This window comes from Protomyctophum bolini, assembly GCF_963924005.1.
Source record: "Protomyctophum bolini genome assembly, chromosome: 5".
Taxonomy (NCBI): domain Eukaryota; kingdom Metazoa; phylum Chordata; class Actinopteri; order Myctophiformes; family Myctophidae; genus Protomyctophum; species Protomyctophum bolini.
Window position 1 is genome coordinate 35,914,524 of NC_137866.1, and position 25,095 is coordinate 35,939,618.

Consider the following 25,095-nt stretch of genomic DNA (forward strand, 5'->3'; position numbering starts at 1 on the left):
CCTCACAAGGCAAATTGTTGTATCATTGTTTCACCTCGAAATTCCTTGACAGGTGCCAGTGTCGTACTCCGAAAACACCAATCTACAAGCTCTCTTTTCAGCTTTGGGGTTAGAAAGGGCAAATGTGCAAAAATGGCATGGAATTGCAGTCTGAAAATGTTGATGTTGGAGTTTAGTAATATGAACGTGGGTGTCTCTCTCTCTCTCTCTCTCTCTCTCTCTTACAGCTCAATGAGTTATTCAGAAAGTCCGAGGTGCAGAAAGACTTCATGAGCGTCCGTGTCCGCAACTTGGCGCCCAGCAACTCCATCCTGGCGTTCGTGGAGGCCCATTTCAAACCAGGTGAGAAGCTTTGGAGAGGAACAGCTTTTAAGCATGGCTAATGAACAACGCAAAAACTTTGTTTGGGGAACCACATTAGCATAAGTGTCACTTTTATGGGTTTAAGTGAGTATTTCTTAGGGAGCGGGGGGTTGGGTTTTGCATCGCCAGGCAGCAGTATTGCTTTTAATTATCTCATAATCGTGCATTTTGCTCGATTTCCTTTTTTTCCAATTACATTTGTTGTTGTTTTTTCCGTGACAATTGAATTGGCGTGAAAGGGAGAAAAATGGAAAAACATCATCAGATTTTCTCTCTGCGTCTTCAGAGAGGTGTTTGTTATTCGGGGGAGCAAAGCGAGCTTCCATAAGCCCCATGTCTCCTCCCCACCCCCAGCCCCCCACCCCCACTTCACTGCGCTGCTATAGGGCTTTTGTCGGTCGTATATCTCTCTCTGCCGTGGTGAGTTTGGACGCCTCTCACCTCCCTGGAGGGGACACAGATGAGCTCCTCCGCTCTGTACCTCCACCACCACCACCACCACCACCACCACCAGTGGTGCGAAGTAACTAAGTACATTTACTCAAGCACTATTATTATTGCTATTATTATCATTACTACTTATCGGAAATAGCTGATCTACAGGCTCAACGTGACGCGTTGTGATGAGCTTGTAGATCGGCTCTTTTCAAAAGATTTTGACACATTTGGAAAATAATAATAATAAAATAATAATAATGAGAAGCATACTTTAGTAAAACATCTGAGTACTTCTTCCACCACTGCACCTTTTTATGAGCATCGTTCAGCATCCTTCATGCAGAGAGACAGAGAGACACAGAGAGAGAGAGAGACACAGAGAGAGAGAGAGAGACACAGAGAGAGAGAGAGAGAGACACAGAGAGAGAGAGACACACAGAGAGAGAGAGAGAGATACAGAGAGACAGAGAGACACAGAGAGAGAGAGAGAGAGAGACACAGAGAGAGAGAGAGAGACACACAGAGAGAGAGAGAGAGAGAGAGAGAGAGATACAGAGAGACAGAGAGACACAGAGAGAGAGAGAGACACAGAGAGAGAGAGAGAGAGAGAGAGAGAGAGAGATACAGAGAGACAGAGAGACACAGAGAGAGAGAGAGACACAGAGAGAGAGAGAGAGAGAGAGAGAGAGAGAGAGATACAGAGAGAGAGAGATACACAGAGAGAGAGAGAGACACAGAGAGAGAGAGAGAGAGAGAGAGAGAGAGAGAGAGAGAGAGAGAGAGAGAGAGACAGAGACACAGAGAGAGAGACAGACAGGTGCTGTTAAGAGCCTCTCCGCTGTGGCCAGTAAAGCAGACCATCTGCGCTGAACGATATGAGGACAATTCATCTAAAAAAATAAAGTCTGATGTCTGGGAGGCGAGTGGAGGACATGCGGGCCCCCGGGGGCCCCTTGGCTCGTCACATGGCATGGCTCCCTCATGTATAACACGGTTGAGATGATATTAGGAGAAAGGACCCTTTTCTCCCTCTTACACTGCAAAATCCTGACGGTTCCTTTTACTCTTGGGACTTATTTTACGGTATGAACCTATTGGATAGATTAACACTGGGCATTTTGCATTGTACTGCATCCTACTGTAAATGCGCCATGTCTCCGCGTACATGCGTACGTGTGTGTATGGTTGTAATGCACGTAAATGGAGAACCATTTGACCGACTTCACATTCAACACACGCATTCCACACCCCCCGCTCTTATCATCGTACATCATCATGACGTAACATGTCTATTTGCTCAGACACTTTGATGTAAATTCTGCATTCATTGTCAATGGGAAGAAAATCTTTGGGTAGGACGAAAATAGCCGATTTGCTCGTCCACATATGACGTAAATTCTCCATTCATTGTCAATGAGAATGTAATGTTTGTGTAAGACGGAAATCTACACTGATAGCTGAATATAGGAGGGGCTAGCGCCCCTCAAAAATAAAAAGTAAAGAGCTCACTAAAGGGCTTTGTGTGTAGGTCTGTCTGTCTGTTTGAGCACGGAATGGTTTGTAGCACGACCTATTGATCCCTGCAGGTCATTGGGGTCATTCACACTGAGCAGTCAACCTTGCTTAAGTCAACAACTGTGCTTGACTCCAAAGGCACCAAAGTATAGTTGCACCGCTCAGTTCACACAGGTGGTTTTTCTGGGACCCCAAGCTATACTCCTCAGTGGAAATGTAACTTAGACTGTGTGTACAAGTGTAACCAAATGTATTTGCTTCCATTTTTACACACTCATAGTTACAGAAAGGGTCCATTCGGTGCCCGAACTATCAGTCATCTACTGCAGGTGGGGTTGTTGGCGAGTGGTCCGGAGCAGGACCTTGTGCTAAGCTGTGGTCCTGCTTTATGTTCCAGATACCAAGAACTCTGTGGAGGACATTGAAGGAGCACTGCTGAAGCAACTGAAGGCCTCAAAGGACAGCGGCATCGCCGTCAAGAAGCCAGAGGAGGAGAATATCCGCTTCACAAACAACGGTAACACAGGCTGGAGTGTCACTGCTGGGAATGCGTGGGGGGGGTTCATAAAGTTAAGAGGTTTCTTCCGTTATTCATGAGCCGTATTATCAAACATTTTATGTATGGGGTGTCCAAAGTCTTTTTCAACGGGGGCCATATGTGAAAATATGAAAATACCTCAAGGGCTGACTGCATATATCTCCTGTTATAGGCTACTGTAACTTTTGGACCATAACAAAGTCACATAAAAATGCATTGTGTTACTACAACAATTTATTTAACTACAGTGCAATATCTCATTTGTGGCGTGAACGAAACAAAAACAATTCATGCTCTTTTTATTCTTTTACACATGCACGCTTTGCATTGCTATTATATTTACAGTCCATTAAATTGTCTTTAGTTCAAATGGAGCCAAATGCAGTGGTGGAAAGCGACTAAGTACCTTTACTTAAGTATTGTACTTTGTAATTTGTACTTTACTTGAGTTCAGTATAACAGATCTGCTATTTTCAAAGTGTATACTCTGTCTCTCCCAGGCCTCTCCACCATCCCGTACTTCACCACTGCGGCTGCGTCGGTCACCACCCAGACCGCGGCCCCCACCACCCCCACCCCCACCACCACAACGCGGCCCCTGGCCACCTCCTCCCCCTACGTGACGCGCCGCCGCCCACACCCCCGACGGACCACGACCGCCCCGCCTCCTGCCACCACGCCGCTCCCTCCCACCACCACCACCACTGCCGCCCTGCCGCCGACCACCACGCCCGCCACCGCCACCACCGCCAGGATCACCAAGCACGGCGGCGGCAATAAGCCCGTGGCGCCCAGGCCGTGCGACTCGCACCCATGCCTCCACGGGGGCACGTGTGAGGACAGCGAGGGCGACTTCAGCTGCAACTGCCCCGCAGGCCGCGGGGGCTCTGTGTGCGAGAAGGGTGAGTTAGTAACGATATGCTACTGATCAGTTGAATCCATTATCAGAAGGGTGAGTTAGTAGGGATATGCTACTGATCAGTTGAATCCATTATCAGAAGGGTGAGTTAGTAACGATATGCTATACTGATCAGTTGAATCCATTATCAGAAGGGTGAGTTAGGGATATGCTACTGATCAGTTGAATCCATTATCAGAAGGGTGAGTTAGTAACGATATGCTACTGATCAGTTGAATCCATTATCAGAAGGGTGAGTTAGTAACGATATGCTATACTGATCAGTTGAATCCATTATCAGAAGGGTGAGTTAGTAACAATATGCTATACTGATCAGTTGAATCCATTATCAGAAGGGTGAGTTAGGGATATGCTACTGATCAGTTGAATCCATTATCAGAAGGGTGAGTTAGTAACGATATGCTACTGATCAGTTGAATCCATTATCAGAAGGGTGAGTTTGTAGGGATATGCTACTGATCAGTTGAATCCATTATCAGAAGGGTGAGTTAGGGATATGCTACTGATCAGTTGAATCCATTATCAGAAGGGTGAGTTAGTAACGATATGCTACTGATCAGTTGAATCCATTATCAGAAGGGTGAGTTAGTAGGGATATGCTACTGATCAGTTGAATCCATTATCAGAAGGGTGAGTTAGTAACAATATGCTATACTGATCAGTTGAATCCATTATCAGAAGGGTGAGTTAGGGATATGCTACTGATCAGTTGAATCCATTATCAGAAGGGTGAGTTAGTAACGATATGCTACTGATCAGTTGAATCCATTATCAGAAGGGTGAGTTAGTAACGATATTATAAGGCGTTCTCAGGCCTCAGTCCTACAGTAAATGGGTTAATTTAGATACATAACTTAAAATTGTACTTAATCTAAAAAACTTTTTTCATTTTCTTAAAATAAATAAATAAATGTGATAACTCATTTATCTAAAAAAGTAAATTAGATTTTTTTTTGGTCGATTCGTTGACACATGCATTGCAATTATGAATTATTTGATTACGGTAATTGAAAAAGTAATCGGAAATTGCTAATCTACAGCGAGATGATCAGGTTTGCCTTCCCACCTCGCTCCCCAAATCCAGGAGGTCACTCTCATTCCATTTGCTTCTGCGTTCCGTTCACTTTTTCTTTCGTTAATACCCGAATCTCATCTCTTCTCTTTTATTAAAAAGCAGCGATCCGCTCTTCACACTTACCAAAACTCATTCCGTACTCGAGATGTTCTCGCCCGCGTCTACCACTTTGAATCGATTTCCTGGAATCTTTCTGAAGAGGCTTTAGATATGTTTGACCCAGACGCGGGACTCTCCCTCTCCAAGCTCCCCAAAAACTACTACTCCATCAGGGACCGAGGCTCAGAGCCTCCACAAACACCTCCAAATTGAACCCCCCTCTGAGCCATTCGCATAATGTCGCTGGTAGGCAGAAACCTGCTATCTCCATATTTCAACTTTTTCATTTAAATATATGTATTTTTTCCCATGAACGTATGCCACAGTGTCACACAAAGCTAGAAAATAAATAGCTGACAGACAAGCTCACAGTGTGACAACAGCCGGCACAATGCGATGCGTTGTGGGCTTGTCGATCGATGTTTGTTATTGTCAAAATGTCTTTTAACGTCAGTAAGAGTATGGTTAAGTCTCCCTGTGGGTTTTATAAATATTGCACCAATTAATCAAAAATAGTAACAAGAGGCTTGTGACAAATAATAACTGCATTGATTGGATCCATCGGAAAACACGGTTTGTTTTTACCCATTTCCTGAAACGTAACTTACAAGGTTTCTACCCGACAGCGCTAGATGCATCATCCATTCAACATTACTGTAAGAGCCCATAAATCAGCCAGCGCTATGGGAGCCCTCTTCATACCGTCTGCCTCTTATTCCCTCCTTGTTGGTTTTTTGGTCTCTCTCTCTCTCTCTCTCTCTCTCTCTCTCTATGTCCCTCTGTCTCTCCCTCTCTCTTCCTTTATTTGGTCCATCTCTCACCACTCCTGAGTTTTGGGACACGGAACGGTCTCTCACAGCTGCATCTTAAGATAATTGACACTAATTGCCTTGATGGGGGGGATTAGCCGGTGAGAATGAATTGGTGTGTGTTTAGCGTTAGAGTGGCTAAATGAAATATCGGGCACGGTGCGCAGCCAGCCCTCCCCGAGATCAATCAGTCCATTAAAAGTGAATGGGGACTCATCAGCTACCCATTCTCTATAGTCTATACCCATCTGAGAGACACAGTACTCCCATTCTTTACTTAAGTAGAAGTAGAAAGGTATAGCAATACTACAGCATAAAACTACTCTGATACAACTTACAAGTAAAAGGCATGTATTAAAAAAGCAAGAGTAAAAGTAGGTATTTGCATAAAGTAGCCTACCATATGAAACTTTTTACAAAATAGTCGTTAATGCATATTTTGTAATAATAATAAACTGAATCTGCTACAGTAAATATGATGGTAAAACAATTGTATAGTTGTATATTTGCTTCTGAGATGTAGTGGAGTAGAAGTACTGTATAACGTACTGTATATAAAAAGATAATAAGTAAAATAAAAGTACCTTAAAATATATTTTATTACAGTATTTAGTACAGTACTAGTAGTTCTTATGTCCAAAACTGATACTTTTCAGGATTCAAATTCCAAAACAGCAAAAGTAGTAGACCTACAAGCTCAAAGCATGTCGATTCACATCGCGTTTCCAGCTTGTGGATCTGCTACTTTTGATGCTTTCGAATGTGAATGACGCTGTAGTAATAGTAGGATGAAATAGGGCGAAAAAAAACGAGTTAAAATAGATAAGGCCTGGGCCGTGGCTCAGTGGTCCAGGCACCTTGGCCGGTAGCCTGAGTCTGGCAGTGTGCTGCGGGTTCGAATCCCGACAGCCCTTACTGCATGTCACTCCCCCATCTCTCTCCCCCATTTCCTGTCAGCCTACTGTCTGTCCCTCTATAAAAATCACACCCGTGTGAACCGAGTGGTGCAACTCTCTCTCTCTCTCTCTCTCTCTCTCTCTCTCTCGTTAGCAGGCAACAGTGCGACACTGTCTCTCTCTCTCTGTTTCTGGCAAACAGCGCCCCTACTGGTACTCATTATGGTGCTCATACATACATAGGTGAACACATAGGTGAACACATAGGCGGACACGGACATTGCTGTTCCTTGGAGTGGTTGCACCACTCAAAAATATAAAATAAAGGCGAAAGCCGCAAAAAAAAACTGGAATGGAGATAAGAGGTTTCTGCCCGACAGCAACTAAATGTACTTAGTTACATTCCACCAGTGCTCATCAGCATTCTATTCTCTCCCCTCTGAGTGGAGCGGACGCACACAGAGAGGGACAGACAGACAGACACAGCATTCTATTCTCTCCCCTCTGAGTAAAGCGGACAAACACAGAGAGGGACAGACAGACACACAGATGCGCTGAGAATAAAACAGCCCAAGAGAGAAAATGGATGATAATGATCATAATTGTTGACTGGCTCGGAAAAAAACCCAACAAGAAATGGTTTATGCCCGTGTGTCCGTATGCATACTAAGCATGCAAAAGTTTTGGTTTAATCAATTAAAAAAAAAAATACTGATACTATTAATCCCTATTTTAGGAATAGACAAACAAGTTTTAAAATATTAAAATAAATTGTGAAAATACATTCTTGTGTCACATCACGATGCGTCATGAGCATGGCGGCTATTTGCACTATTGTAGTATAAATATAAATTGTAGTATCACTTAGATGCTTAATTTGTTGATATACTGTATAGGCTATAAATATATATATTTTTTAAATAAAAGAAAACACTTTTCGATTACGGTAATCAAAAAACTCGATAGAAGCACGAATGCGCGTTTATCAGTGAATAGCCAATAATGACACGGTAATGTTGATTCATGGGAACACATTGATGTGCAGCGTTGACGTTCTAGGCTCTGTGCGTTGTGTCACGGTCCGCTCCTGAACTTTGACTGTCCTTATTTAGATTTTGGACTATAATATGTATTTCTGTCATTTATATTTACTCATGTGTTCCTGACTGTTTCTCTTTGGTTTTGGTTTTCTGTTACTCTGTTGTTGCCTTATTTTGTAGTATTGTTCCTAGTGTTTCCTGTCTTCCTAGTTACTGTTAGTTACCTTGTCTAGCTTGTAATTTGTCAGTGTTTCCACCTGTGTCCTGTTCCAGCCTATCCTAGTGTTGATTGTGTTTTGGTTCCACCTGTGCCCTGTTATCCTGTGTATTTAAGTCCTGTGTTTGCATTATGTTCTTGTTGGTTCGTAGTTCCCTGTTGCGGGAGTTCTTGTATTATATGTTTTCAGAGATTTACCTACCTTTTGCACCTGTATGGAAGTTCCTGAGTTTTATTAATACATATTCCTAAATGTACCTGTTCTGCCTCCTGTCGCCTGCATTTGGGTCCTCATCCCTACTCATCGTGACACGTTGTTGTGTTTCCCCAGTCATCAACTACTTCATCCCGTCGTTTGGCGGTAAGTCCTACCTGGCCTTCAACACCATGAAGGCCTACCACACGGCCCGCATCGCCATGGAGTTCAGAGCGTCCGAGATGACCGGCATCCTGCTCTACAACGGCCAGGAGGGCAAGAAGGACTTCCTCTCTCTGGCTCTCATCAACGGCAAAGTGGAGCTCAGGTGAGCGCTGCTGGACTGCACAACCAGTGTCCCTCTTGGATGGGTTTGGGAGGGTTTGATTGAATGGTTCGTCTCAATGCTCTGAGACAAAGCATTCAATCAACCGCTCCATCATCAGAGTCTGATGTGGTGTTCAAGTGCAGACACAACTTATAGGAATTTAAAACAAAAACAGACTCGCTTCAGTATACTGTGTCAAAGTACATTGGGGTTGCAATTGCTAAAGTGGCATTACAAATTGTAGATAACACGCGCGTGCACACACACACGCACACACACACATATGTGTGCCATCATCATTTTTTCCCAAAATGAGTTAATAGCACAGGCAGACTCTTCACATACTAGAGCATGTCTGAAATAAGTGTCAGAGCTGAAATCGACATGATGTAAATATGAAATAAATGCTTAAACATGTACAGTAGCTAGGTGTAATGTTAGAAACCACAGAAGTGAACCTTTCAAGCCTGTTTTCTCAACTCGCTGTTTTCTGCAAGACATTACTCTATAAGCTATATCTCCAAAACTGGTGGGTCAAACTGAACAACCAATATGTCAATTTATTTTAAAGCTATGATCCCCTGCTTTCATATGACATGAAAAAAACGAAAATTAAAAAAAAAATCCCCTCAGTCAAATTTGTTCACATTTAGCCTATATATGATTTTTTCAGATACAGTGAACAGAGAGAGGGAGAATGCAGGAGAGAGGTGATACCATGCAGTAAAGTCCAAGAAGAGTGTTATGTGCTCTTAATAAGAAGAATAAGAATGCGGTGGACAAATGAGAGATTTATAGTCTGTACACAATCTGCCTCGGGCAAATCCCCAGAGCCTTCTTCTCCGTGTTCGGGCTTTGCTTTCATTCTGGCAGACTTATCTTTTTAATGCCCCCCCATAATCCAACCGTAGTTACACTAACGCAGATCGAAATCTAAAGTAAATTGAAGGAGAACATTATAGTCGGCGGTGCTTTAACCCATTTAGACCTGAGGACACATCTGTGTGACTTTTAACCACTTTAACCATAATTCTAAACTTTAGATTAAAAAAAAAATAGAAAATAGAAGATCTACGAGCTTGTAGATCTATTTTCGAAAAAATGGTGAAAACGTGTGCACATCATTTTGAATATATCTTCCGCCGTAGTCTGAAAACCCACCTTTTCAGACCCGTAGCACTTGCCCTAGCCCCTTAGGTAGCACTTTATGTAGACTTAGATAGCATTTTAAACAGACTTATAGCATGTTACGTAGACAACACTAGAATTGCGTTTTATGTAGTCATATCACTTTATACTAGTATGTATAGTATAATATAGTATAGTATGTATAGTTTATATATAGTTTCATGATATAGATACTCCACTGCTACGTTCTTAGGTTATGCATGTCCATGATAACTAACTTTTTATATATGTATGCCATGCTTTTTGTTATTGCTTAATGTAAATCGCTCTGGATTAAGAGCGTCTGCTAAATGCCTAAATTGTAAATTGTTTCACAGTAAACGTTTTTAACTCAAATATTTGCTTCTAAATATTTTGAGATGGGGTCGGCGGCCAAATACAAATAATTCTGGGGATCATTGTCATGAAAAAGTATCAGAACCACTCATTAGAAGCGTAGATTCTTCAGAAAACTGATTTAGAAGACATTTGTGTAATGTGGTCTCAGGTCTTAATGCTTTAAATGAGGCACTGAGTCAATCCAGGAGTGCCACGGTCAGATTACCTCCCACTGCTGGATGCGGGAGAAGAACTCATTACGCTCGCTAGGTAATTGGTCTCAGCTCAATAATGGTGCATGTGTGGGTGCACAGACACAAAAACGCTCTTTTCAACCAAGGTGTGAATGTGAATGTTAATTCACTCAATTCTCTTGGACATGGTGGTGTGTATTGTCAAAACCCCTATACCTCCTTTCCTGTCTTTCTCTACGCTCATGAAAAGAAAGAAAATGCATTGCCCACACTTTTAGAGTTAGGTCATTTTTCTTTTCTTTATTGAGCCAGATAGTAGAAAAGGGACAGTAGAAGATCTGGGAGGGAGCCAGTGTAGGAGAGATAGACAGTTGGAGAGCTGAGAGGGAGCCAGTGTAGGAGAGACAGACAGTAGGAGAGCTGAGAGGGAGCCAGTGTAGGAGAGACAGACAGTTGGAGAGCTAAGAGGGAGCCAGTGTAGGAGAGACAGACAGTTGGAGAGCTGAGAGGGAGCCAGTGTAGGAGAGACAGACAGTGGACAGTAGGAGAGCTGAGAGGGAGCCAGTGTAGGAGAGACAGACAGTGGACAGTAGGAGAGCTGAGAGGGAGCCAGTGTAGGAGAGACAGACAGTAGACAGTAGGAGAGCTGAGAGGGAGCCAGAGTAGCAGAGACAGACAGTAGGAGAGCTGAGAGGGAGCCAGTGTAGGAGAGACAGACAGTGGACAGTAGGAGAGCTAAGAGGGAGCCAGTGTAGGAGAGACAGACAGTAGGAGAGCTGAGAGGGAGCCAGTGTAGGAGAGACAGACAGTAGGAGAGCTGAGAGGGAGCCAGTGTAGGAGAGACAGACAGTGGACAGTAGGAGAGCTGAGAGGGAGCCAGTGTAGGAGAGACAGACAGTAGACAGTAGGAGAGCTGAGAGGGAGCCAGAGTAGCAGAGACAGACAGTAGGAGAGCTGAGAGGGAGCCAGTGTAGGAGAGACAGACAGTAGACAGTAGGAGAGACATAGCACAATAGAAAACAGCACAATAAAATAAAGAAAGCATACCAAAGAGAAAAATATTAATAAAGAAAATCATTCCGCTAATGGGAGTGTGATTGTACACCAAACTAAAAAAAAATATATATATATTTTTTCATTCCCACAGGTTCAACACAGGCTCGGGTACAGGCACGCTGGTCAGCACCGTTATGATCATATATTTTCATTCACACAGGTTCAACACAGGCTCGGGTACAGGCACGCTGGTCAGCACCGTTATGATCATATATTTTCATTCACACAGGTTCAACACAGGCTCGGGTACAGGCACGCTGGTCAGCACCGTTATGATCAAGCCGGGCCGCTGGCATCAGCTGGTGGTGAGCCGCATCCGACGCACAGCGACGCTGAGCGTGGACAACGAGTCGGCCATCAACGGAGAGAGCCCCCGCGGTACTGACGGACTCAACCTCGACACCGCCATGTTTGTTGGAGGAGTGACGGAGGACCTGGTGCCGGAGTAAGACTCTCCGAAACGTCTAATGACCTAATGTTTCATTTTTATGTGGGGGAGATCCATGCTTAACCCTAGAACACTAAACATCCTTTTTATCAAACCATCACTAAACTCGGGTATATTTTAACTAATGTCAAATATTCCATAAAACATACTTCTCATCATCAAAATAGTACAGCAATACATGGCAACTTGAGGTACTCTTCTTTAATAATTCATCCTGACTTTTCACAAAAAAAGGATGTATAAATATATATAAAAAACATTTATCTCCTGCGAGCACCAGCTTGACTCCTGTATTCCTAACGGTCCGACGTGTCTTCTGTTGGCTCCAGTGTGAAGGAGAGGACCTCAGTGGGCACGGGCCTGGTGGGCTGCATCCGTCTGCTGGACGTCAACAACCGCGTGCACAACCTGCAGGAGAGCCAGGGAGACGTGCTGTTCGGCAGCGGCGTGGGCGAGTGCGGTAACAACCCCTGCATGCCGAACCCCTGCAAGAACGGAGCCGCCTGCCTGGTGAAGGAGGCCGAGATGTTCCACTGCAAGTGCACCAGCAGCTTCTGGGGTGAGTCCACCTTCTCATGTGCACCAGCAGCTTCTGGGGTGAGTCCACCTTCTCATGGTGCCAGTGCTGCATGGGGAAAAAGTACTCAAAGTAAAAAGTAAAAGCATCAAACTACTCCGTTACAAGTAAAAGTATTGGCTTCAAAATGTACTCAAAGTACCTAAATTAAAAGTACTCTTATTATTATGGAGAATGTCATCTAATATCCACAGGTCAATTATACCAGTCCAAAAGAGCTTTCAAAAGTAAGGCTCTTTTGCCAATAGTTTTCCTAACACGAGGAACAGAACAATTGATCTGAGCAGAATGTCCAACTTTATAATTAGAAGTAACCCCTTAGGGGGGTGATAAGGAGTGTTCTTAAGGATAATTGAAATACCGGTAGCTACATTTCATATTAGGCAGATGCCAGTGATTATATCTTCTAACATTTAGAGATTTTAAAGAGTCCATCGTAAATCGTACAGTGATGAGTGACAAAAGGTCATCTAAGGACAAGTCTAAATGCTGTGTTATTGTCAGTCAGAGTTGAGAGCCTATAAGCAATTTCGAGATCAAGGTAGAACATTGATTCCCAAAGATAACTCTACATAAGACGATATGTTTGTTATTGAATCTAAAGTTCATAATCTCCATTACGGCAAGATATTTCGTGTACACGGCAGCATCCAGGATTCTGTTGTGTAGGAGCTGTACTACAACAGACGCTGTACGTTGGCTTTGTTTCAACATCAAGTCATGACGAGACTAAAATGGAGTCAGAGTCCCACTGTGCTTCCAACTCAGAGAGCTAATACCGTGACCCATTCCTCCCAGTTTCATCTACGAGCCTTTTTGGCACACTACACCGGCGCACAACTAAAGTAAATGTCCAGCTGCACAGCGACCTGACACATTATTCACGTGCGTGAAGCGCTGCGCCAACTTGAAGCGCCATGTGCTGCAGGGAAAACACCATGAGAACACACACAGTGCTGCCTGGAACAGGCCGTACAACTAGCACCATCGGTGCAGGGTTTGTACATAGGCAATAATGGGGAGGGCTGTTGCGCCATTCGTAGCCGGTCTGTTTTAGCCTTCAGTGTAAATCATACTTCTGTTTCCAGTTCTAGACTCTGGGAGACGAAACTTTGTTGCAGCATACAGCAAACATGAAAGAGGCTTAGACCAAAGCTCAGTGCCCCTACTCCCCCCACACCTCCTGTCGCTGCCTCCACCTCCGCATCCGCAGTTCACCAGCTTGCGGCTAATAAGCGACTCCGGGAGAGTGTGTAGTTGAGTGTAGCCACCATTAGAACCCAGCCAAGCGTGGAAAACCTTCTTTGCTTTCGCTGCAGCGCAGACCCTCTCTGACTGCACAAAACGTCCACAGCCAATACGTGAGCAGAGCCAGAGAAAGAAAACTTTCTCGGGATCTGGAAAAAATACGCTCAGTTTGCAAAAACAAAACTTTGATATATCTGGGGTTAACATTGTGTTTACACGCCGACTCAGAGACTGAAACATGTTCTGTCAGTGGCCATGGACAGGAAGCATGCAGCGTGCTTTTATGATGACATTGGATGAAATGTGTACTGTGCTGTGCTCCACATCACTGATTCCCAACGTGTGGGCCAGGGACCACTGGTGGGTCGTGACCATATTGCAAGTGAGCCCCCCAAATAATTGGCAAAATACTAAGATTTTTAATATAACATTAATATTTAAAAAAAATTACTTTGGCAAAAACAAAGTAGGATCTTCAAATAGCCTATACTATGTTAAGTCCATTGATCTGAGATATTCGGGTCCTGATCTAGAAGAGGTTGTGAACTGCTGGCCATGAACAAACAGCGAGCAGCCTGCTTTAATGATGACATTGGATGAAATATGTACTGTATGCTCTACATACAAGCCCCCAGGGACAGGACAAGGGAGCAGCCTTGATAGTGAAACCGAGACTAGCCCCACTGGGGGAACGAACGGTCAATCATTCTGTCATCCTGGCAGACTGGACGCTGTAGCCTAATGGGTGCATAGCCCTTAATCACTGCTCAAATCCCAAAGGGGGTTTACAGGCCTACGCTTAACAAAAGAAACACCCGCTCTCCTTGGACCCTCCATCGGATGGGAAGAAACTCCAAAGAACAAGCCCTGTGGTGGGAAACCAGGAGGACTTTCCAGGGTGGACAAGCGTGCAATAGGGGGAGAGAGGGTGATTACACAATTATTGTTAAAACTAAAGCCCCAAGGCCTTGTTTACAATTTAATTTGTATTCAGTTCATCAAACAAAACTTTACTTCATATGTATTGTTCATTGATACAAGCTGTGCGGACACAGACAGACAAACAGCATTTGTATATCCAAGTGGGGCATGCATTCACATCTTGATTATTGTTCCGAGTAGACCGGTGCCCAGTCTAGTATAAAAAGTTTTGTTTAATTTAAAAAGTTACACCGTATGCATTTAAATGAACATTTCAAAAGAGTAAATTGTACAAGGCAGTTGCAATAAAAAAACATTCTGTCTGACGTGGATTAGTTGAGGTCGTTTGTGGTGCGAAGAGACAGAAGGTAAAGAATAGTAAGGAGGTGAATAAAGACACAAAGAGGAGAGCGGGACTCGGGAGCAAATGCAAAGAGAGAAGAGGATATACTCAGAGAGAGAGAGAGAGAGACAGAGAGAGGGACGGATGAAAGACAGCCTCCGACGGAGATCAAGTCAGAGCGAGGGAGAGCCCTCAGAACTCAGCAGGGAGAGGTTCATTACCGCGCCCCCCAACCCCCACCCCTTTGCCACGCGCGGCCCCCCGCTGCTAAGGTAATGACGGCAGAATCCTGGCGGGTGGGTGGGCAGAGTTCATGACCATGGAGCAGCGTACTGTGTAACCTCTCCCGCTGCCGCCGCTGGCCCAGAAACGCAGTCGCGTGGCGGGATGGCGCTCTCCACTGTCTAATCTGGACGGGTGCAGTTATACAGTAATATCTCCAAATCCTATTAGAGAACGACCTCTATTAACGGGGGGGGGGAAGGGGGTTCTCTCCCTGCATGGAAACCTTGTATGTCCAAAATCTCTTGTCAATACTTCTCATTGGTTCAATACTTTATGAAACCCACAGTCACACTTAACCACTTTCAACCAGGCGTCCCTATGTATGTGTTTCTCGACGAAAATGTTCAATGGATTCCAAAAATGTTCAGAATATCTTGCAAATGTTGTCATTTCTTCCACTGCTATACGACAAAACATGACAAGAAACATATTATTGGTTTCTGCCCGACAGCGATGATTAGAGAATTTTATGAGGTTGATGAGGTTCATGTGGTTGTTTTTCTTTTTTGCATGCGTGCGTGCGTGCGTGTGTGTGTGTGTGTGTGTGTGTGTGTGTGTGTCTAGGCCCGACGTGTGCTGACGCCCATGACCCGTGCGAGCCCAGCAGGTGCCATCCGTCCTCCCAGTGCCAGGTGCTGCCGGAGGGGGGCTACAAATGCGAGTGCCCCATGGGACGCCAGGGAAAGCACTGCGAGAAAGGTAATTAGAGCACTAATGACGCTGTCACCGTAATTTTGCGTGCCGGGGAGGATGAATTGTTGTTGATGCTATACGTCTGGCTGTGGAAAGACCCGAGGCGGCGGCGCAGTGGCGAAACCTCTCCGTAAATCAGTCCCCGGTTCCCGCGGAGTTCACTTAGAGGAGCGCTAGATCTCACTAATCGCCATGGGTCCGTGTATCTTTTTAGTGTACAGTAAATCTGTTCTAATCGTCATAGGTCCGTGTATCCTTTTAGTGTACAGTAAATCAGTTCCCCACCAGCAGCACGCCTCAATGGGGTTATGGCAAGGTATGGCAGCCGCCGTAGCAAAATGACATTCTAAATTAAAATCATTATAAGAGATTATAAATGTAAAAGAAACCAAAATCCTTCATTTATGAAAATGTCTCTGTGTTGACCAAGGCATTATAAAATTGAAAAGGGAGCACTGAGCAGTCATTTCTGGATGCATTATTCACTAAAAAGTTGCCATATTAGCCTTTGCTATAGCCTATAGTTGTTGAAATGTTTACTGGCCAGTGATAGTAATGCTGCCAGGTGACCTTGCCATACCTTAGATCTGCACTGACGGCATTGAGTCGGTGTTTTCAGTTTTCAACTTCCCACAACTGTCTTCACATTCTCCTCATCTTGTCTCTGCACCGCCCGTGACATTTACAGCCATCCTGAATCAGAGAAGCAGATCAAACGCAGAAAGAGACGCGGGCCTCCACCTCCCGCGGGAACCCGCGGCACTGATGATTGGCCCCACCGGGGCCGCATCGACTCGGCTACGCTTGTTAGCGAGTAAGCGCTGGTGGTAGCAGAAGCCACCACCAGCCAGCCAGTCCTCTCGCTCCCTAACTTCCCCTCCCTTCCAGCCCACAGGTGTTGTGTTCAAACGCATTTGCTGCTACTTAGCGCCACGTGCAACCGCCAGGCCACAGCTGGGGGAAAAAAGACCAGAGCCAGAAGCCTCCTTTGAAGTTTATCATTAGCACTTTTGGCAAGGTTCCCCCACTTTCTCCATTGGCGTTCTTCTGGATGTTTACAGGAATATGCACAGGCTGAAGTGTGAAAATATGTCTGTATTTGAAACGCTATGAAAGAGAATATATTATCACACGCAGGTCTGACGAGGCAGACGCGCAGCAACACCAGCATAAAAAAGGCACTCCCATGGTGCAAAAAAGGAAAAAATAAATAAATACAGAATGCTGGTGGTGGTGGAACTTAACTGAGTGCATTTACTAAAGTGCTGTACTTAAGTACAATTGTGTGGTACTTTTTTCAATACTTTATATTTCTACTCCACTACATGAGGCAGCAGCAGCCTCCTCCTCCCTTCATAGCCCAGAGTCCCGGTTAGCACAGTGATTAAAATAAATTGGGGTGAACCGAAATCAATGGCGGGCGAGCCAGAGCCTCTCGGCTTGCTCGGGGGGCTATTCTCTCTCTCTCTCTCTCTCTCTCTCTCTCTCTCTCTCCAACCCAACGATGAAATCGATGACATGACTAATCGCATCAGTCCACCCAGCCCGCCATGATTAATGAGGAAGTGAGAGAGACAGCCCAGACAGGGCCGCATGATAAAGACGGTAGCCGTGACGCATATATATGTTGACTCGTGGCTTGGATCCCGAAGGTGAAATAAATTGATCTTAATAATTTATAACGTGTGTTTAGCAGTGTGGCTCGGAGCGTCTGCCTGAATAGAAGACCAAAAGCCTTGGCTAGTGGATATGATGTTTGGCTTCAGTGTTCCTTTCCTTGAGGGAGACCCATGGGTTCCTGGTGTTGGGTGAATGTAGCGGAGCGGCACTACTGTATATCCATTAGTATGGGTAAATGTGTACAGTCAATGTACTGTGCACTGGATAGATGAGGAATATACAGTCTTGTCAGTGGTATTTAGACAAATGTGCAATCAATATGTTGCAGTGCGGTCTCCATTGAGCCCTTGCTGGTCCAGCATCCTGCTACATTAGAATATTTACAGCCCAGACCTTTTCTCCTGGGTAGTATTGAACAGCCTCAGCATCTCTACCAATATAGCCTATATCAGTAACCCCCCTCCCCCTAATTGTATTTGACCGGTAATAGCCTATATGGTTAAAGTGGATAAACTGATTTTGAAGCTGTAATTCAGTTAATTTAACTGGAGAACCAAGGACCCCTCTGGGGTCCCTGGACCCCACTTTGAGGACCAGTGGTCTAAATCATTAGAGTTAAGTGATTGGATCCCAGTCCACGGAAAGCTAACCGCAGCCAGACTCCTGGTCTCAAGCGTTGCAGTTATGGTGTATTTTAAATGGTCTATCACTCTATCTATTGAAGGAATGTGTTTGCGTTCTAGCCTCTTCCAGGCTCTCTCTCTCTCGGCGGGACGCTGCCTGCATTCCCAGCCGCTCCTCCATTGGTGTGTGTTGCTAGCGTCATTAGCGCTCTTCTGCACAATTGCTAATTAGCTTTTTCATCTCCGTCTGCCTCCCCTACTCTGACTCCACACAGCTAATCCTGGCTAATTACCAATGAAAGCTTTCCGGGCTACAAACGCTGAAAGTGTGTGTGTGTGTGTGTGTGTGTGTGTGTGTGTGTGTGTGTGTGTGTGTGTGTGTTCATACAGGCTGATTGTTTGCAACCAATATTCCAGTGAACACCCCCCTGGGTAACACTTCACCCAGGCCAATGACCCCCTCTCGTCAACGTCAATCCGTCACCCAGCTGCACATGTAGTAATGATGGCTTCATGGTGCCTGCCTGTCCTAATCACTGCAGACAGGTGTACACACAGGACATCCACACACGGTGTAAAAAGGGTTTATACACAACAAGTGTGTCTCTGTTATAGACAAATCCACAGAGGGGTGCCCTGGGCGCCATTACTGAGGTGTAATCCATGGGGCAGGTGCTCCGTAGGCCAGGTGTGGCTAATCAGTGCTGCTGTGCTTAATGGTACACCTCAGTAATGGCCGCACCCAGGCAACCCTCTGTGGATTTGTATATACCGTACAGGGTGTGTTGGTATCAGGTTGACATAAAGGCTGTGAGATTTCTGCCCAAGGCTCAACGATCCCCATAATAATAATAATAATAATGATGATGATCATGATAATGGGTAATAATAATAAATAAATTGTTCGAAAATGTAAAATTTTAGGGGAAATATAATACTATAAAACTATAATGATGATGACATGCCCCCCCCCCCCCCCCCCCCCCCCCCAAAAAAATAAAAATCATGACGCCAGGTTGAATCCACAGCACTCTTCTTCCAAACTTCTTTATATATATGGTCTGTAATATCACGCTGACACAAAGGTCTTTGAGATTCCTATATCGAATTTTGTGTGGAGCGAGCGTCTTAATCCAGAGGCTGCATCGTTGCGGAGCCATCCATTTTTCAGAACGCATCCGCTGTCAGCGGGCCCCTCCAGTCCAAGGTGTATCCGCCATCCGTGAATTCCAATCCTGTCAGCGGGCGGCGAACAAGGCGACCCAGGGGTGAACGCGCTGTCTTTTTGTTTTCCAGTGGTTGAGAAGAAAGGCGCCTACCTGCCACTGTTCAACGGAGACTCCTACCTGGAGCTGAAGGGACTGCACCTCTACGGTCATGACTTGCAGTGAGTCCATACCTCATTGTTATTCTGGTGTTGTTCTTCCTCTTACTCCTTGTTGGGGTTTTTTCTGTATCGCTACCCTTGCTGTATCTATACTTCTCTTACTCAGTCTGTCTGTCTGTCTGTTATGTCTGCTATTTTAAGATGTTAAGGGCTTAAGTGTTTAATTCATAATGTAAATGGTAAATGGTGCATTTATTATACTCTGTTACTGTCCACCACTGCACAGCGCACCGTGTCTTGCATGGCAAGTGCATGTGCAGCGCCTAGCATTATGCACTTTTCATTGGGGCTCGTTCCACACCCGAAGCAGAGCAGCCCTGTAGGGCGCCTGAGCTGAATTCACAATGAGGATGTGGTATATAAGATCAGTCATACTCAACACTTTTCATTTCAAGGATCTGCATTTGACGTGCATTATAAGGCCACAGACCCCCCCCCCCATCAAGGAGGTTGAATGGTTTAGCTGGGGACCCCCCAGAACCCCCTCAAGGAGGTTGAATGGTTTAGCTGGGGACCCCCCAGAACCCCCTCAAGGAGGTTGAATGGTTTAGCTGGGGACCCCCCAGAACCCCCTCAAGGAGGTTACGTGGTGGAACACATGTTTAGAACCACTGCCACAGCTAAAGTGCTCCATAACGTGAACACTGCATGACGTCCAGTGGGGTGACGTCCAGTGGGGACAAAGCGTAACCTCTGTTATTTGGGTTCGGCAGAACAAAGTTGAGCATGACGGTGGTCCTGATGGCCAACGACTCCAACGGCATGATCTTCTACAACGGCCAGAAGACCGACGGCAAGGGAGACTTCATCTCACTGGCCCTGACCGACGGCCTGCTGGAGTTCCGCTACGACCTGGGCAAAGGCCCCGCCGTCATCAGGTACGTTCCGCTACGACCTGGGCAAAGGCCCCGCCGTCATCAGGTACAGCAGAGCAACCACGCACATACTGTACTTGTGAGGGTCAAACGTACAGTAGAATTTTGAGACATTGTTTTATGGTTACAAACCATAAAATAACAGATCGGCTACTTTCTGTTTTAGGGTTTAGGTTACATAAAAAAATTATTGATATAAAAATAACATCCTCACAATAATAGCAACACAAACGTGTGTGTGTGTGTGTGTGTGTGTGTGTGTGTGTGTGTGTGTGTGTGTGTGTGTGTGTGTGTGTGTGTGTGTGTGTGTGTGTGTGTGTGTGTGTGTGTGTGTGTGTGTCCGTCCTGCAGGAGTAAGGAGAAGATCAAGATGAACGTATGGAACACCATCAACCTGGAGCGCTCCAGCCGTAAAGGAGAGGTCATGGTCAACTTGAAGGACCCGGTCCGCGGAGAGTCACCGGTGAGACGTCCAACGGAGGCTTAATTCATACTCCAGTGTTAGGTGATGAGGTCACCTCATCACCTAACACTGAATTGGAGTATGAATAGGACTTTGTCCCCCCCCTCCCTGAACACCCCCCCCCCCCCCTCCTCCCCCAGCATCTCCAACCCCCCTCCTTTTACTCACACAGCATGCAAGGCCGTCGCCGCGCCTCCACTTATAGGCTTATTGATTTATGTTATGCTTCGTTGTTGTGGCGGTGTCGCACATCAAAAGATGTTGTTGTACGTGATTGCTGGTGCACAAGGCATGTAGGAATGGACCATTCCAAGTAGGAATGGCCATTTACACCAAGCACGGTAACTAAAATAAGTGAAAAATAAGTGAGCATCCACACTGAACGATAATGTTCCGTATAAACAGTGGCACCAAACATTGTGCAGTCCAGCTGTGTCAGAGCCGAGAGAGAGAGCTCTCCGTGGTGCTGAAAGGCACATGCAATACCATATCATATTTGTGTCGGGTAGAAACCTTTTATCTCTTTAATTATTTTTTTTAGTTTTTTACTACTGCAGAATCACACAAAAGTATCAAATGTAGCAGATATACAAGCTCGAAACATGGCGTGAAGTGAAGCGTTTTAGATACTGCTACATTTGCTGTTTTTTTATTAGAATCCTGAAATCTTTGGACATATGAGGTTTCCCCCTGACTCAGACTATACTACCAGACACTATACCTGAGAGAATTCCAGCTAGTCTACCACAGGTGTTCCCAAACTTTTTTGGACCAGGTAACCCTTTTGGGGTAGATATTTTTCCAGGTACCCCCTCATCCTCGCAACACGGATAACAATATATTTACAACCACAAGCAGTGTTTCCTGCAGGAAAAAGCTTTGGCATGGTGCTGGGCACAGGCCGCAATTTTGATGAATTAATTAATTAGATTCATTAATTAATAAGATTAATTTGTATTATTTCTCTTGTATTGCTATTGGAGACACTGGGGGGACACTGGGGGACACTGGGCAGGCACTGGGGAGACACTGGGGAGGCACTCAGGGGCACACTGGGGAGGCACTGGGAAGGCACTCGGGGGGACACTGTCTAAATGTATACGTCTAAATGTAGACGTCTAAATCTATACAGACGTCTAAATGTAGACGTCTAAATGTAGACGTCTTCTCTTATGGGGGTCCCTGGCATATCTTTTCAAATGGGGGTCCACAGGCTAAGTAGTGTCAATTTGGGGGTCCTTGACATGAAAAAGTTTGGGAACCACTGCTTTAAACACTTTAGCACTTTATGAACATGAACGAAATAGATGGGTCCCCCCTGGAACTCCCTCAGGTACCCCTGGGGGTCCCCGGACCCCACTTTGGGAACCACTGGTCTACCAGCTAACGTTAGCTATTCATAATCATCTCCGCTAATAACAAACCTTTCCGAGGGTGAGTGAGACCGGTTGTCCTTCGGATGGATTTCGATTGGCTGTCCATGTTTCTATTGTTCAAAACAAATTGCTCTTAACCTGATCCAAAACATATTGTTAAACACCATTGTTGTCGTTACGGTTGTGGCGTGGACAGTGCCATCCACTTCAATTAGAAGTTTTTGTATTATTCATTAGTTATCGTTATAGTTATTGTGCTTGGCACTTTAGTAAAGTGTTGCGCTGCTGCATACAGTGTGTAGTGTTATTAGCTGGTTCTATATGCATGCTGTATGAACACTCCCTCTGGCACCACGTACGGGTGCTTCAGCTCAACTCCTTGGGGTCCAATTGAATTTTGCCCCCACCTCTTTTGTTGAAGACATCCATTCCAAACCCCTTCCAGCACTTTTGTGCTAACTGCTTTCTCTTCTCTTCTCTTCTCTTCTCTTCTCTTCTCTTCTCTTCTCTTCTCTTCTCTTCTCTTCTCTTCTCTTCTCTTCTCTTCTCTTCTCTTCTCTTCTCTTCTGGAGAATAACCCCCTTATCTTGTGATTCCTGTAAGGCGAGAGGGAGAACTTTACAATGCATAGAAAGCTGTCTTCACAAGCTGTATATATAGTACAGTATATCCACATCCCCCAACCATTGAGTTTGCTGTCAAGCAGCAGATAAAACTTTCGTGTAGCCTTGAGAAAGCAACCCAGCTTTTTTACAGTAAAGGGTACAGTCGATTTGATAGACTGGGGTATATCTCTGGAGGGGCCGTCAGTGGGGGCCGGAGGGCTTACTGGAGCCCATATTGATATGTACTTATGAATTGATTTAATTATTATTAATTAGCCACAGACCACTATCTGAAAAGATGTTGTGCTGAGGGCCCCACAATAGAGAAGATTTGTGTTTTTAGCTGGGGACACCGTGGAACCTCCTCAAGGGCCCCTGGGGGTCCCTGCACCACACTTTGAGAACCACTGGTCTAGACCAATAAAGCAGGTACGCGGCTCTGAACCGAGGCGATCCAATCATCGGATAAGACGATTGGATCAGAGTCAGAGTCGTCCAATTATATTAAACAGTGTAATTTGTGATTATGAACACAACGCTCAGTCAACTCCCTCTGTCTCCCTCAGAGACACGCTCCTCTCCGTTTCTATTCTCCTCCTTCCTCTCGCCTTTCCCCTCAGCCTCCACCCTCTCTCCCTCCACCATCCCTCCGTTTGGTAATTGTGTTTCACTCTAGTGACGGAAGCAGAAAATCTTATTAAAAGAAGAGAAGCTGTGGAGAGAGAGAGAGAGAGAGATAGAGGGAGAGAGGGGGGTTGTGCAGGGGATGAGCTCAAAGCCCCCATCATCCCTGCATCGTTCCCAGCCAACTCTCTCCTACTCTCTACATTTCAGAATTAGGGAGGGTGTTGTGCATCACTTTGGAGCGGTGTTTCTCAAATGAGTTACCTACCCCTAGGGGTATGAGGAGGCACTACAGGGGGGTGCTTGAGACAGAGTGGGTAATGGAAGAATTTATTGTATTGTTATGTTTAATTAATATAAAACATTGATGCATTTTCGAGTGAGCCTGCTGAGCTATGAAGTGTTCAACCGAATGTAATCCAAAACTACACTAGCGTAATTGTTATCAACAGAAAGCAATACTTATTTGCTTGATGTGATTTTCTCTCGCAGTTTTCTAAGCAAAATATGTTAGTCAGGTAAAGGGGGGTGGAAGGGGGGTTCAGGAAAGGGGGTACTGAGCCAAAAGCAGTTTGAGAAGCACTGCTTTAGAGCGGTCCAATGCCGGTCCATCCTAGCATGGCCTGTCGGGAGGTGATGTAGTCGCATGCCGCCCATCACATCCCTTAGTTGCATGGCTTCTGGTAGAAAGAGTACATGCAGTTCTCTTCTTTAGACTTTTATCTTTATCTCTGGCGCGTTTTGTTTTCGCGAGTGCCAGCCTAAAGTACTGTACACGTCTGAATGCATAGGTGCTTTGCTTTGCCTATCTTGCTCTTATGTGTCTCTGCAACACCACAGGCCTGCCTTTCCCTATGCGTAATTATCTTACAGATGAGGTGCGTGCGTGCGTGCGTGCGTGCGTGCGTGCGTGTGTGTGCGTGCGTATGCTCGCGCATGTGTGACTGTGTGAACGAATATTGAAAATAGGCAATCTATAAGCTCATAATGTGTCATTATGAAATGCATTTTAAGACTTGTAGATCTGCTATCTTCGCTATTTGCTTTTACCATTTAAAAAAAATCATGTCTATAATGGCATGCCCAATATAGGGATGCCAGGTCATGTCTGATGCCAGTCTGTGTGCGTGCCGTGCCTGCGTGTGTGTGTGTGTGTGCCGTGCCTGCGTGTGTGTGTGTGCGTGCCGTGCCTGTGTGTGTGTGCGTGCCGTGCCTGCGTGTGTGTGTGTGTGTGCGCACACATGCATGCATGCATGCATGGATCTATCTTACAGTATGTATGTGACTGTATGTGTTTGTTTTTAATGGGTTTCTGCACTCGCCGCTTGCCACAGACAACGTTACTAGTCTTCTAAATAACATCTCTTCCTCCCTGTGTTTTCTTCTTTTACCTCTCTATGATCTGCTGTCTGGAAATAAGAAATCACGCAAGGTAATAAAGCAAGCCGCTGTCACTCTTGAGACACATTTCATCTCTGTGAGCCGCTTCCTTCTCTGCCGCCCGTCCGCCCGCCCGCCCGCCTCCCCCTCCCCCACGCCATCCACACCATCCACCGAAAAAAGCGACTCCTGCCCGAGCCACACGGACCTCCTCGAGTGTGCCTTCGGTTCTGGAGAACAGCTTCTTTTTCTTTTTTGTGCCATTTTTCATTACCGCCTGTAGACGCAAGTGCTGCGAAAGTAGAGAACGTCTGTTGAAAAACAAAAGAACGCGGGTTGGCTTTCACCTCCGGCGCATCTGCTGTGGGGGCGTATGGGAGGGGGGGGTGGGAGAAAAATAGAGAGATGGAGAGAAGTAGTCGAGAGATATATAGAGAG

General features: G+C 45.4%; 1 protein-coding gene across 4 annotated transcripts in view; it reads left to right on the plus strand.

The window, feature by feature from the left end:
- Nucleotides 1-25,095, plus strand: part of agrn (agrin) — a 347,396-nt gene that overhangs the window by 296,238 nt on the left and 26,063 nt on the right. For all 4 annotated transcript variants that reach the window (XM_080763911.1, XM_080763912.1, XM_080763913.1 and 1 more), the window contains 10 exons: nucleotides 228-342; nucleotides 2,714-2,833; nucleotides 3,355-3,756; nucleotides 8,241-8,433; nucleotides 11,419-11,634; nucleotides 11,967-12,196; nucleotides 15,576-15,710; nucleotides 19,244-19,334; nucleotides 20,048-20,212; nucleotides 20,561-20,672. In XM_080763911.1, coding sequence (XP_080620037.1) covers nucleotides 228-342; nucleotides 2,714-2,833; nucleotides 3,355-3,756; nucleotides 8,241-8,433; nucleotides 11,419-11,634; nucleotides 11,967-12,196; nucleotides 15,576-15,710; nucleotides 19,244-19,334; nucleotides 20,048-20,212; nucleotides 20,561-20,672 — 1,779 coding nt within the window. The remainder of the gene's footprint in view (nucleotides 1-227; nucleotides 343-2,713; nucleotides 2,834-3,354; nucleotides 3,757-8,240; nucleotides 8,434-11,418; nucleotides 11,635-11,966; nucleotides 12,197-15,575; nucleotides 15,711-19,243; nucleotides 19,335-20,047; nucleotides 20,213-20,560; nucleotides 20,673-25,095) is intronic.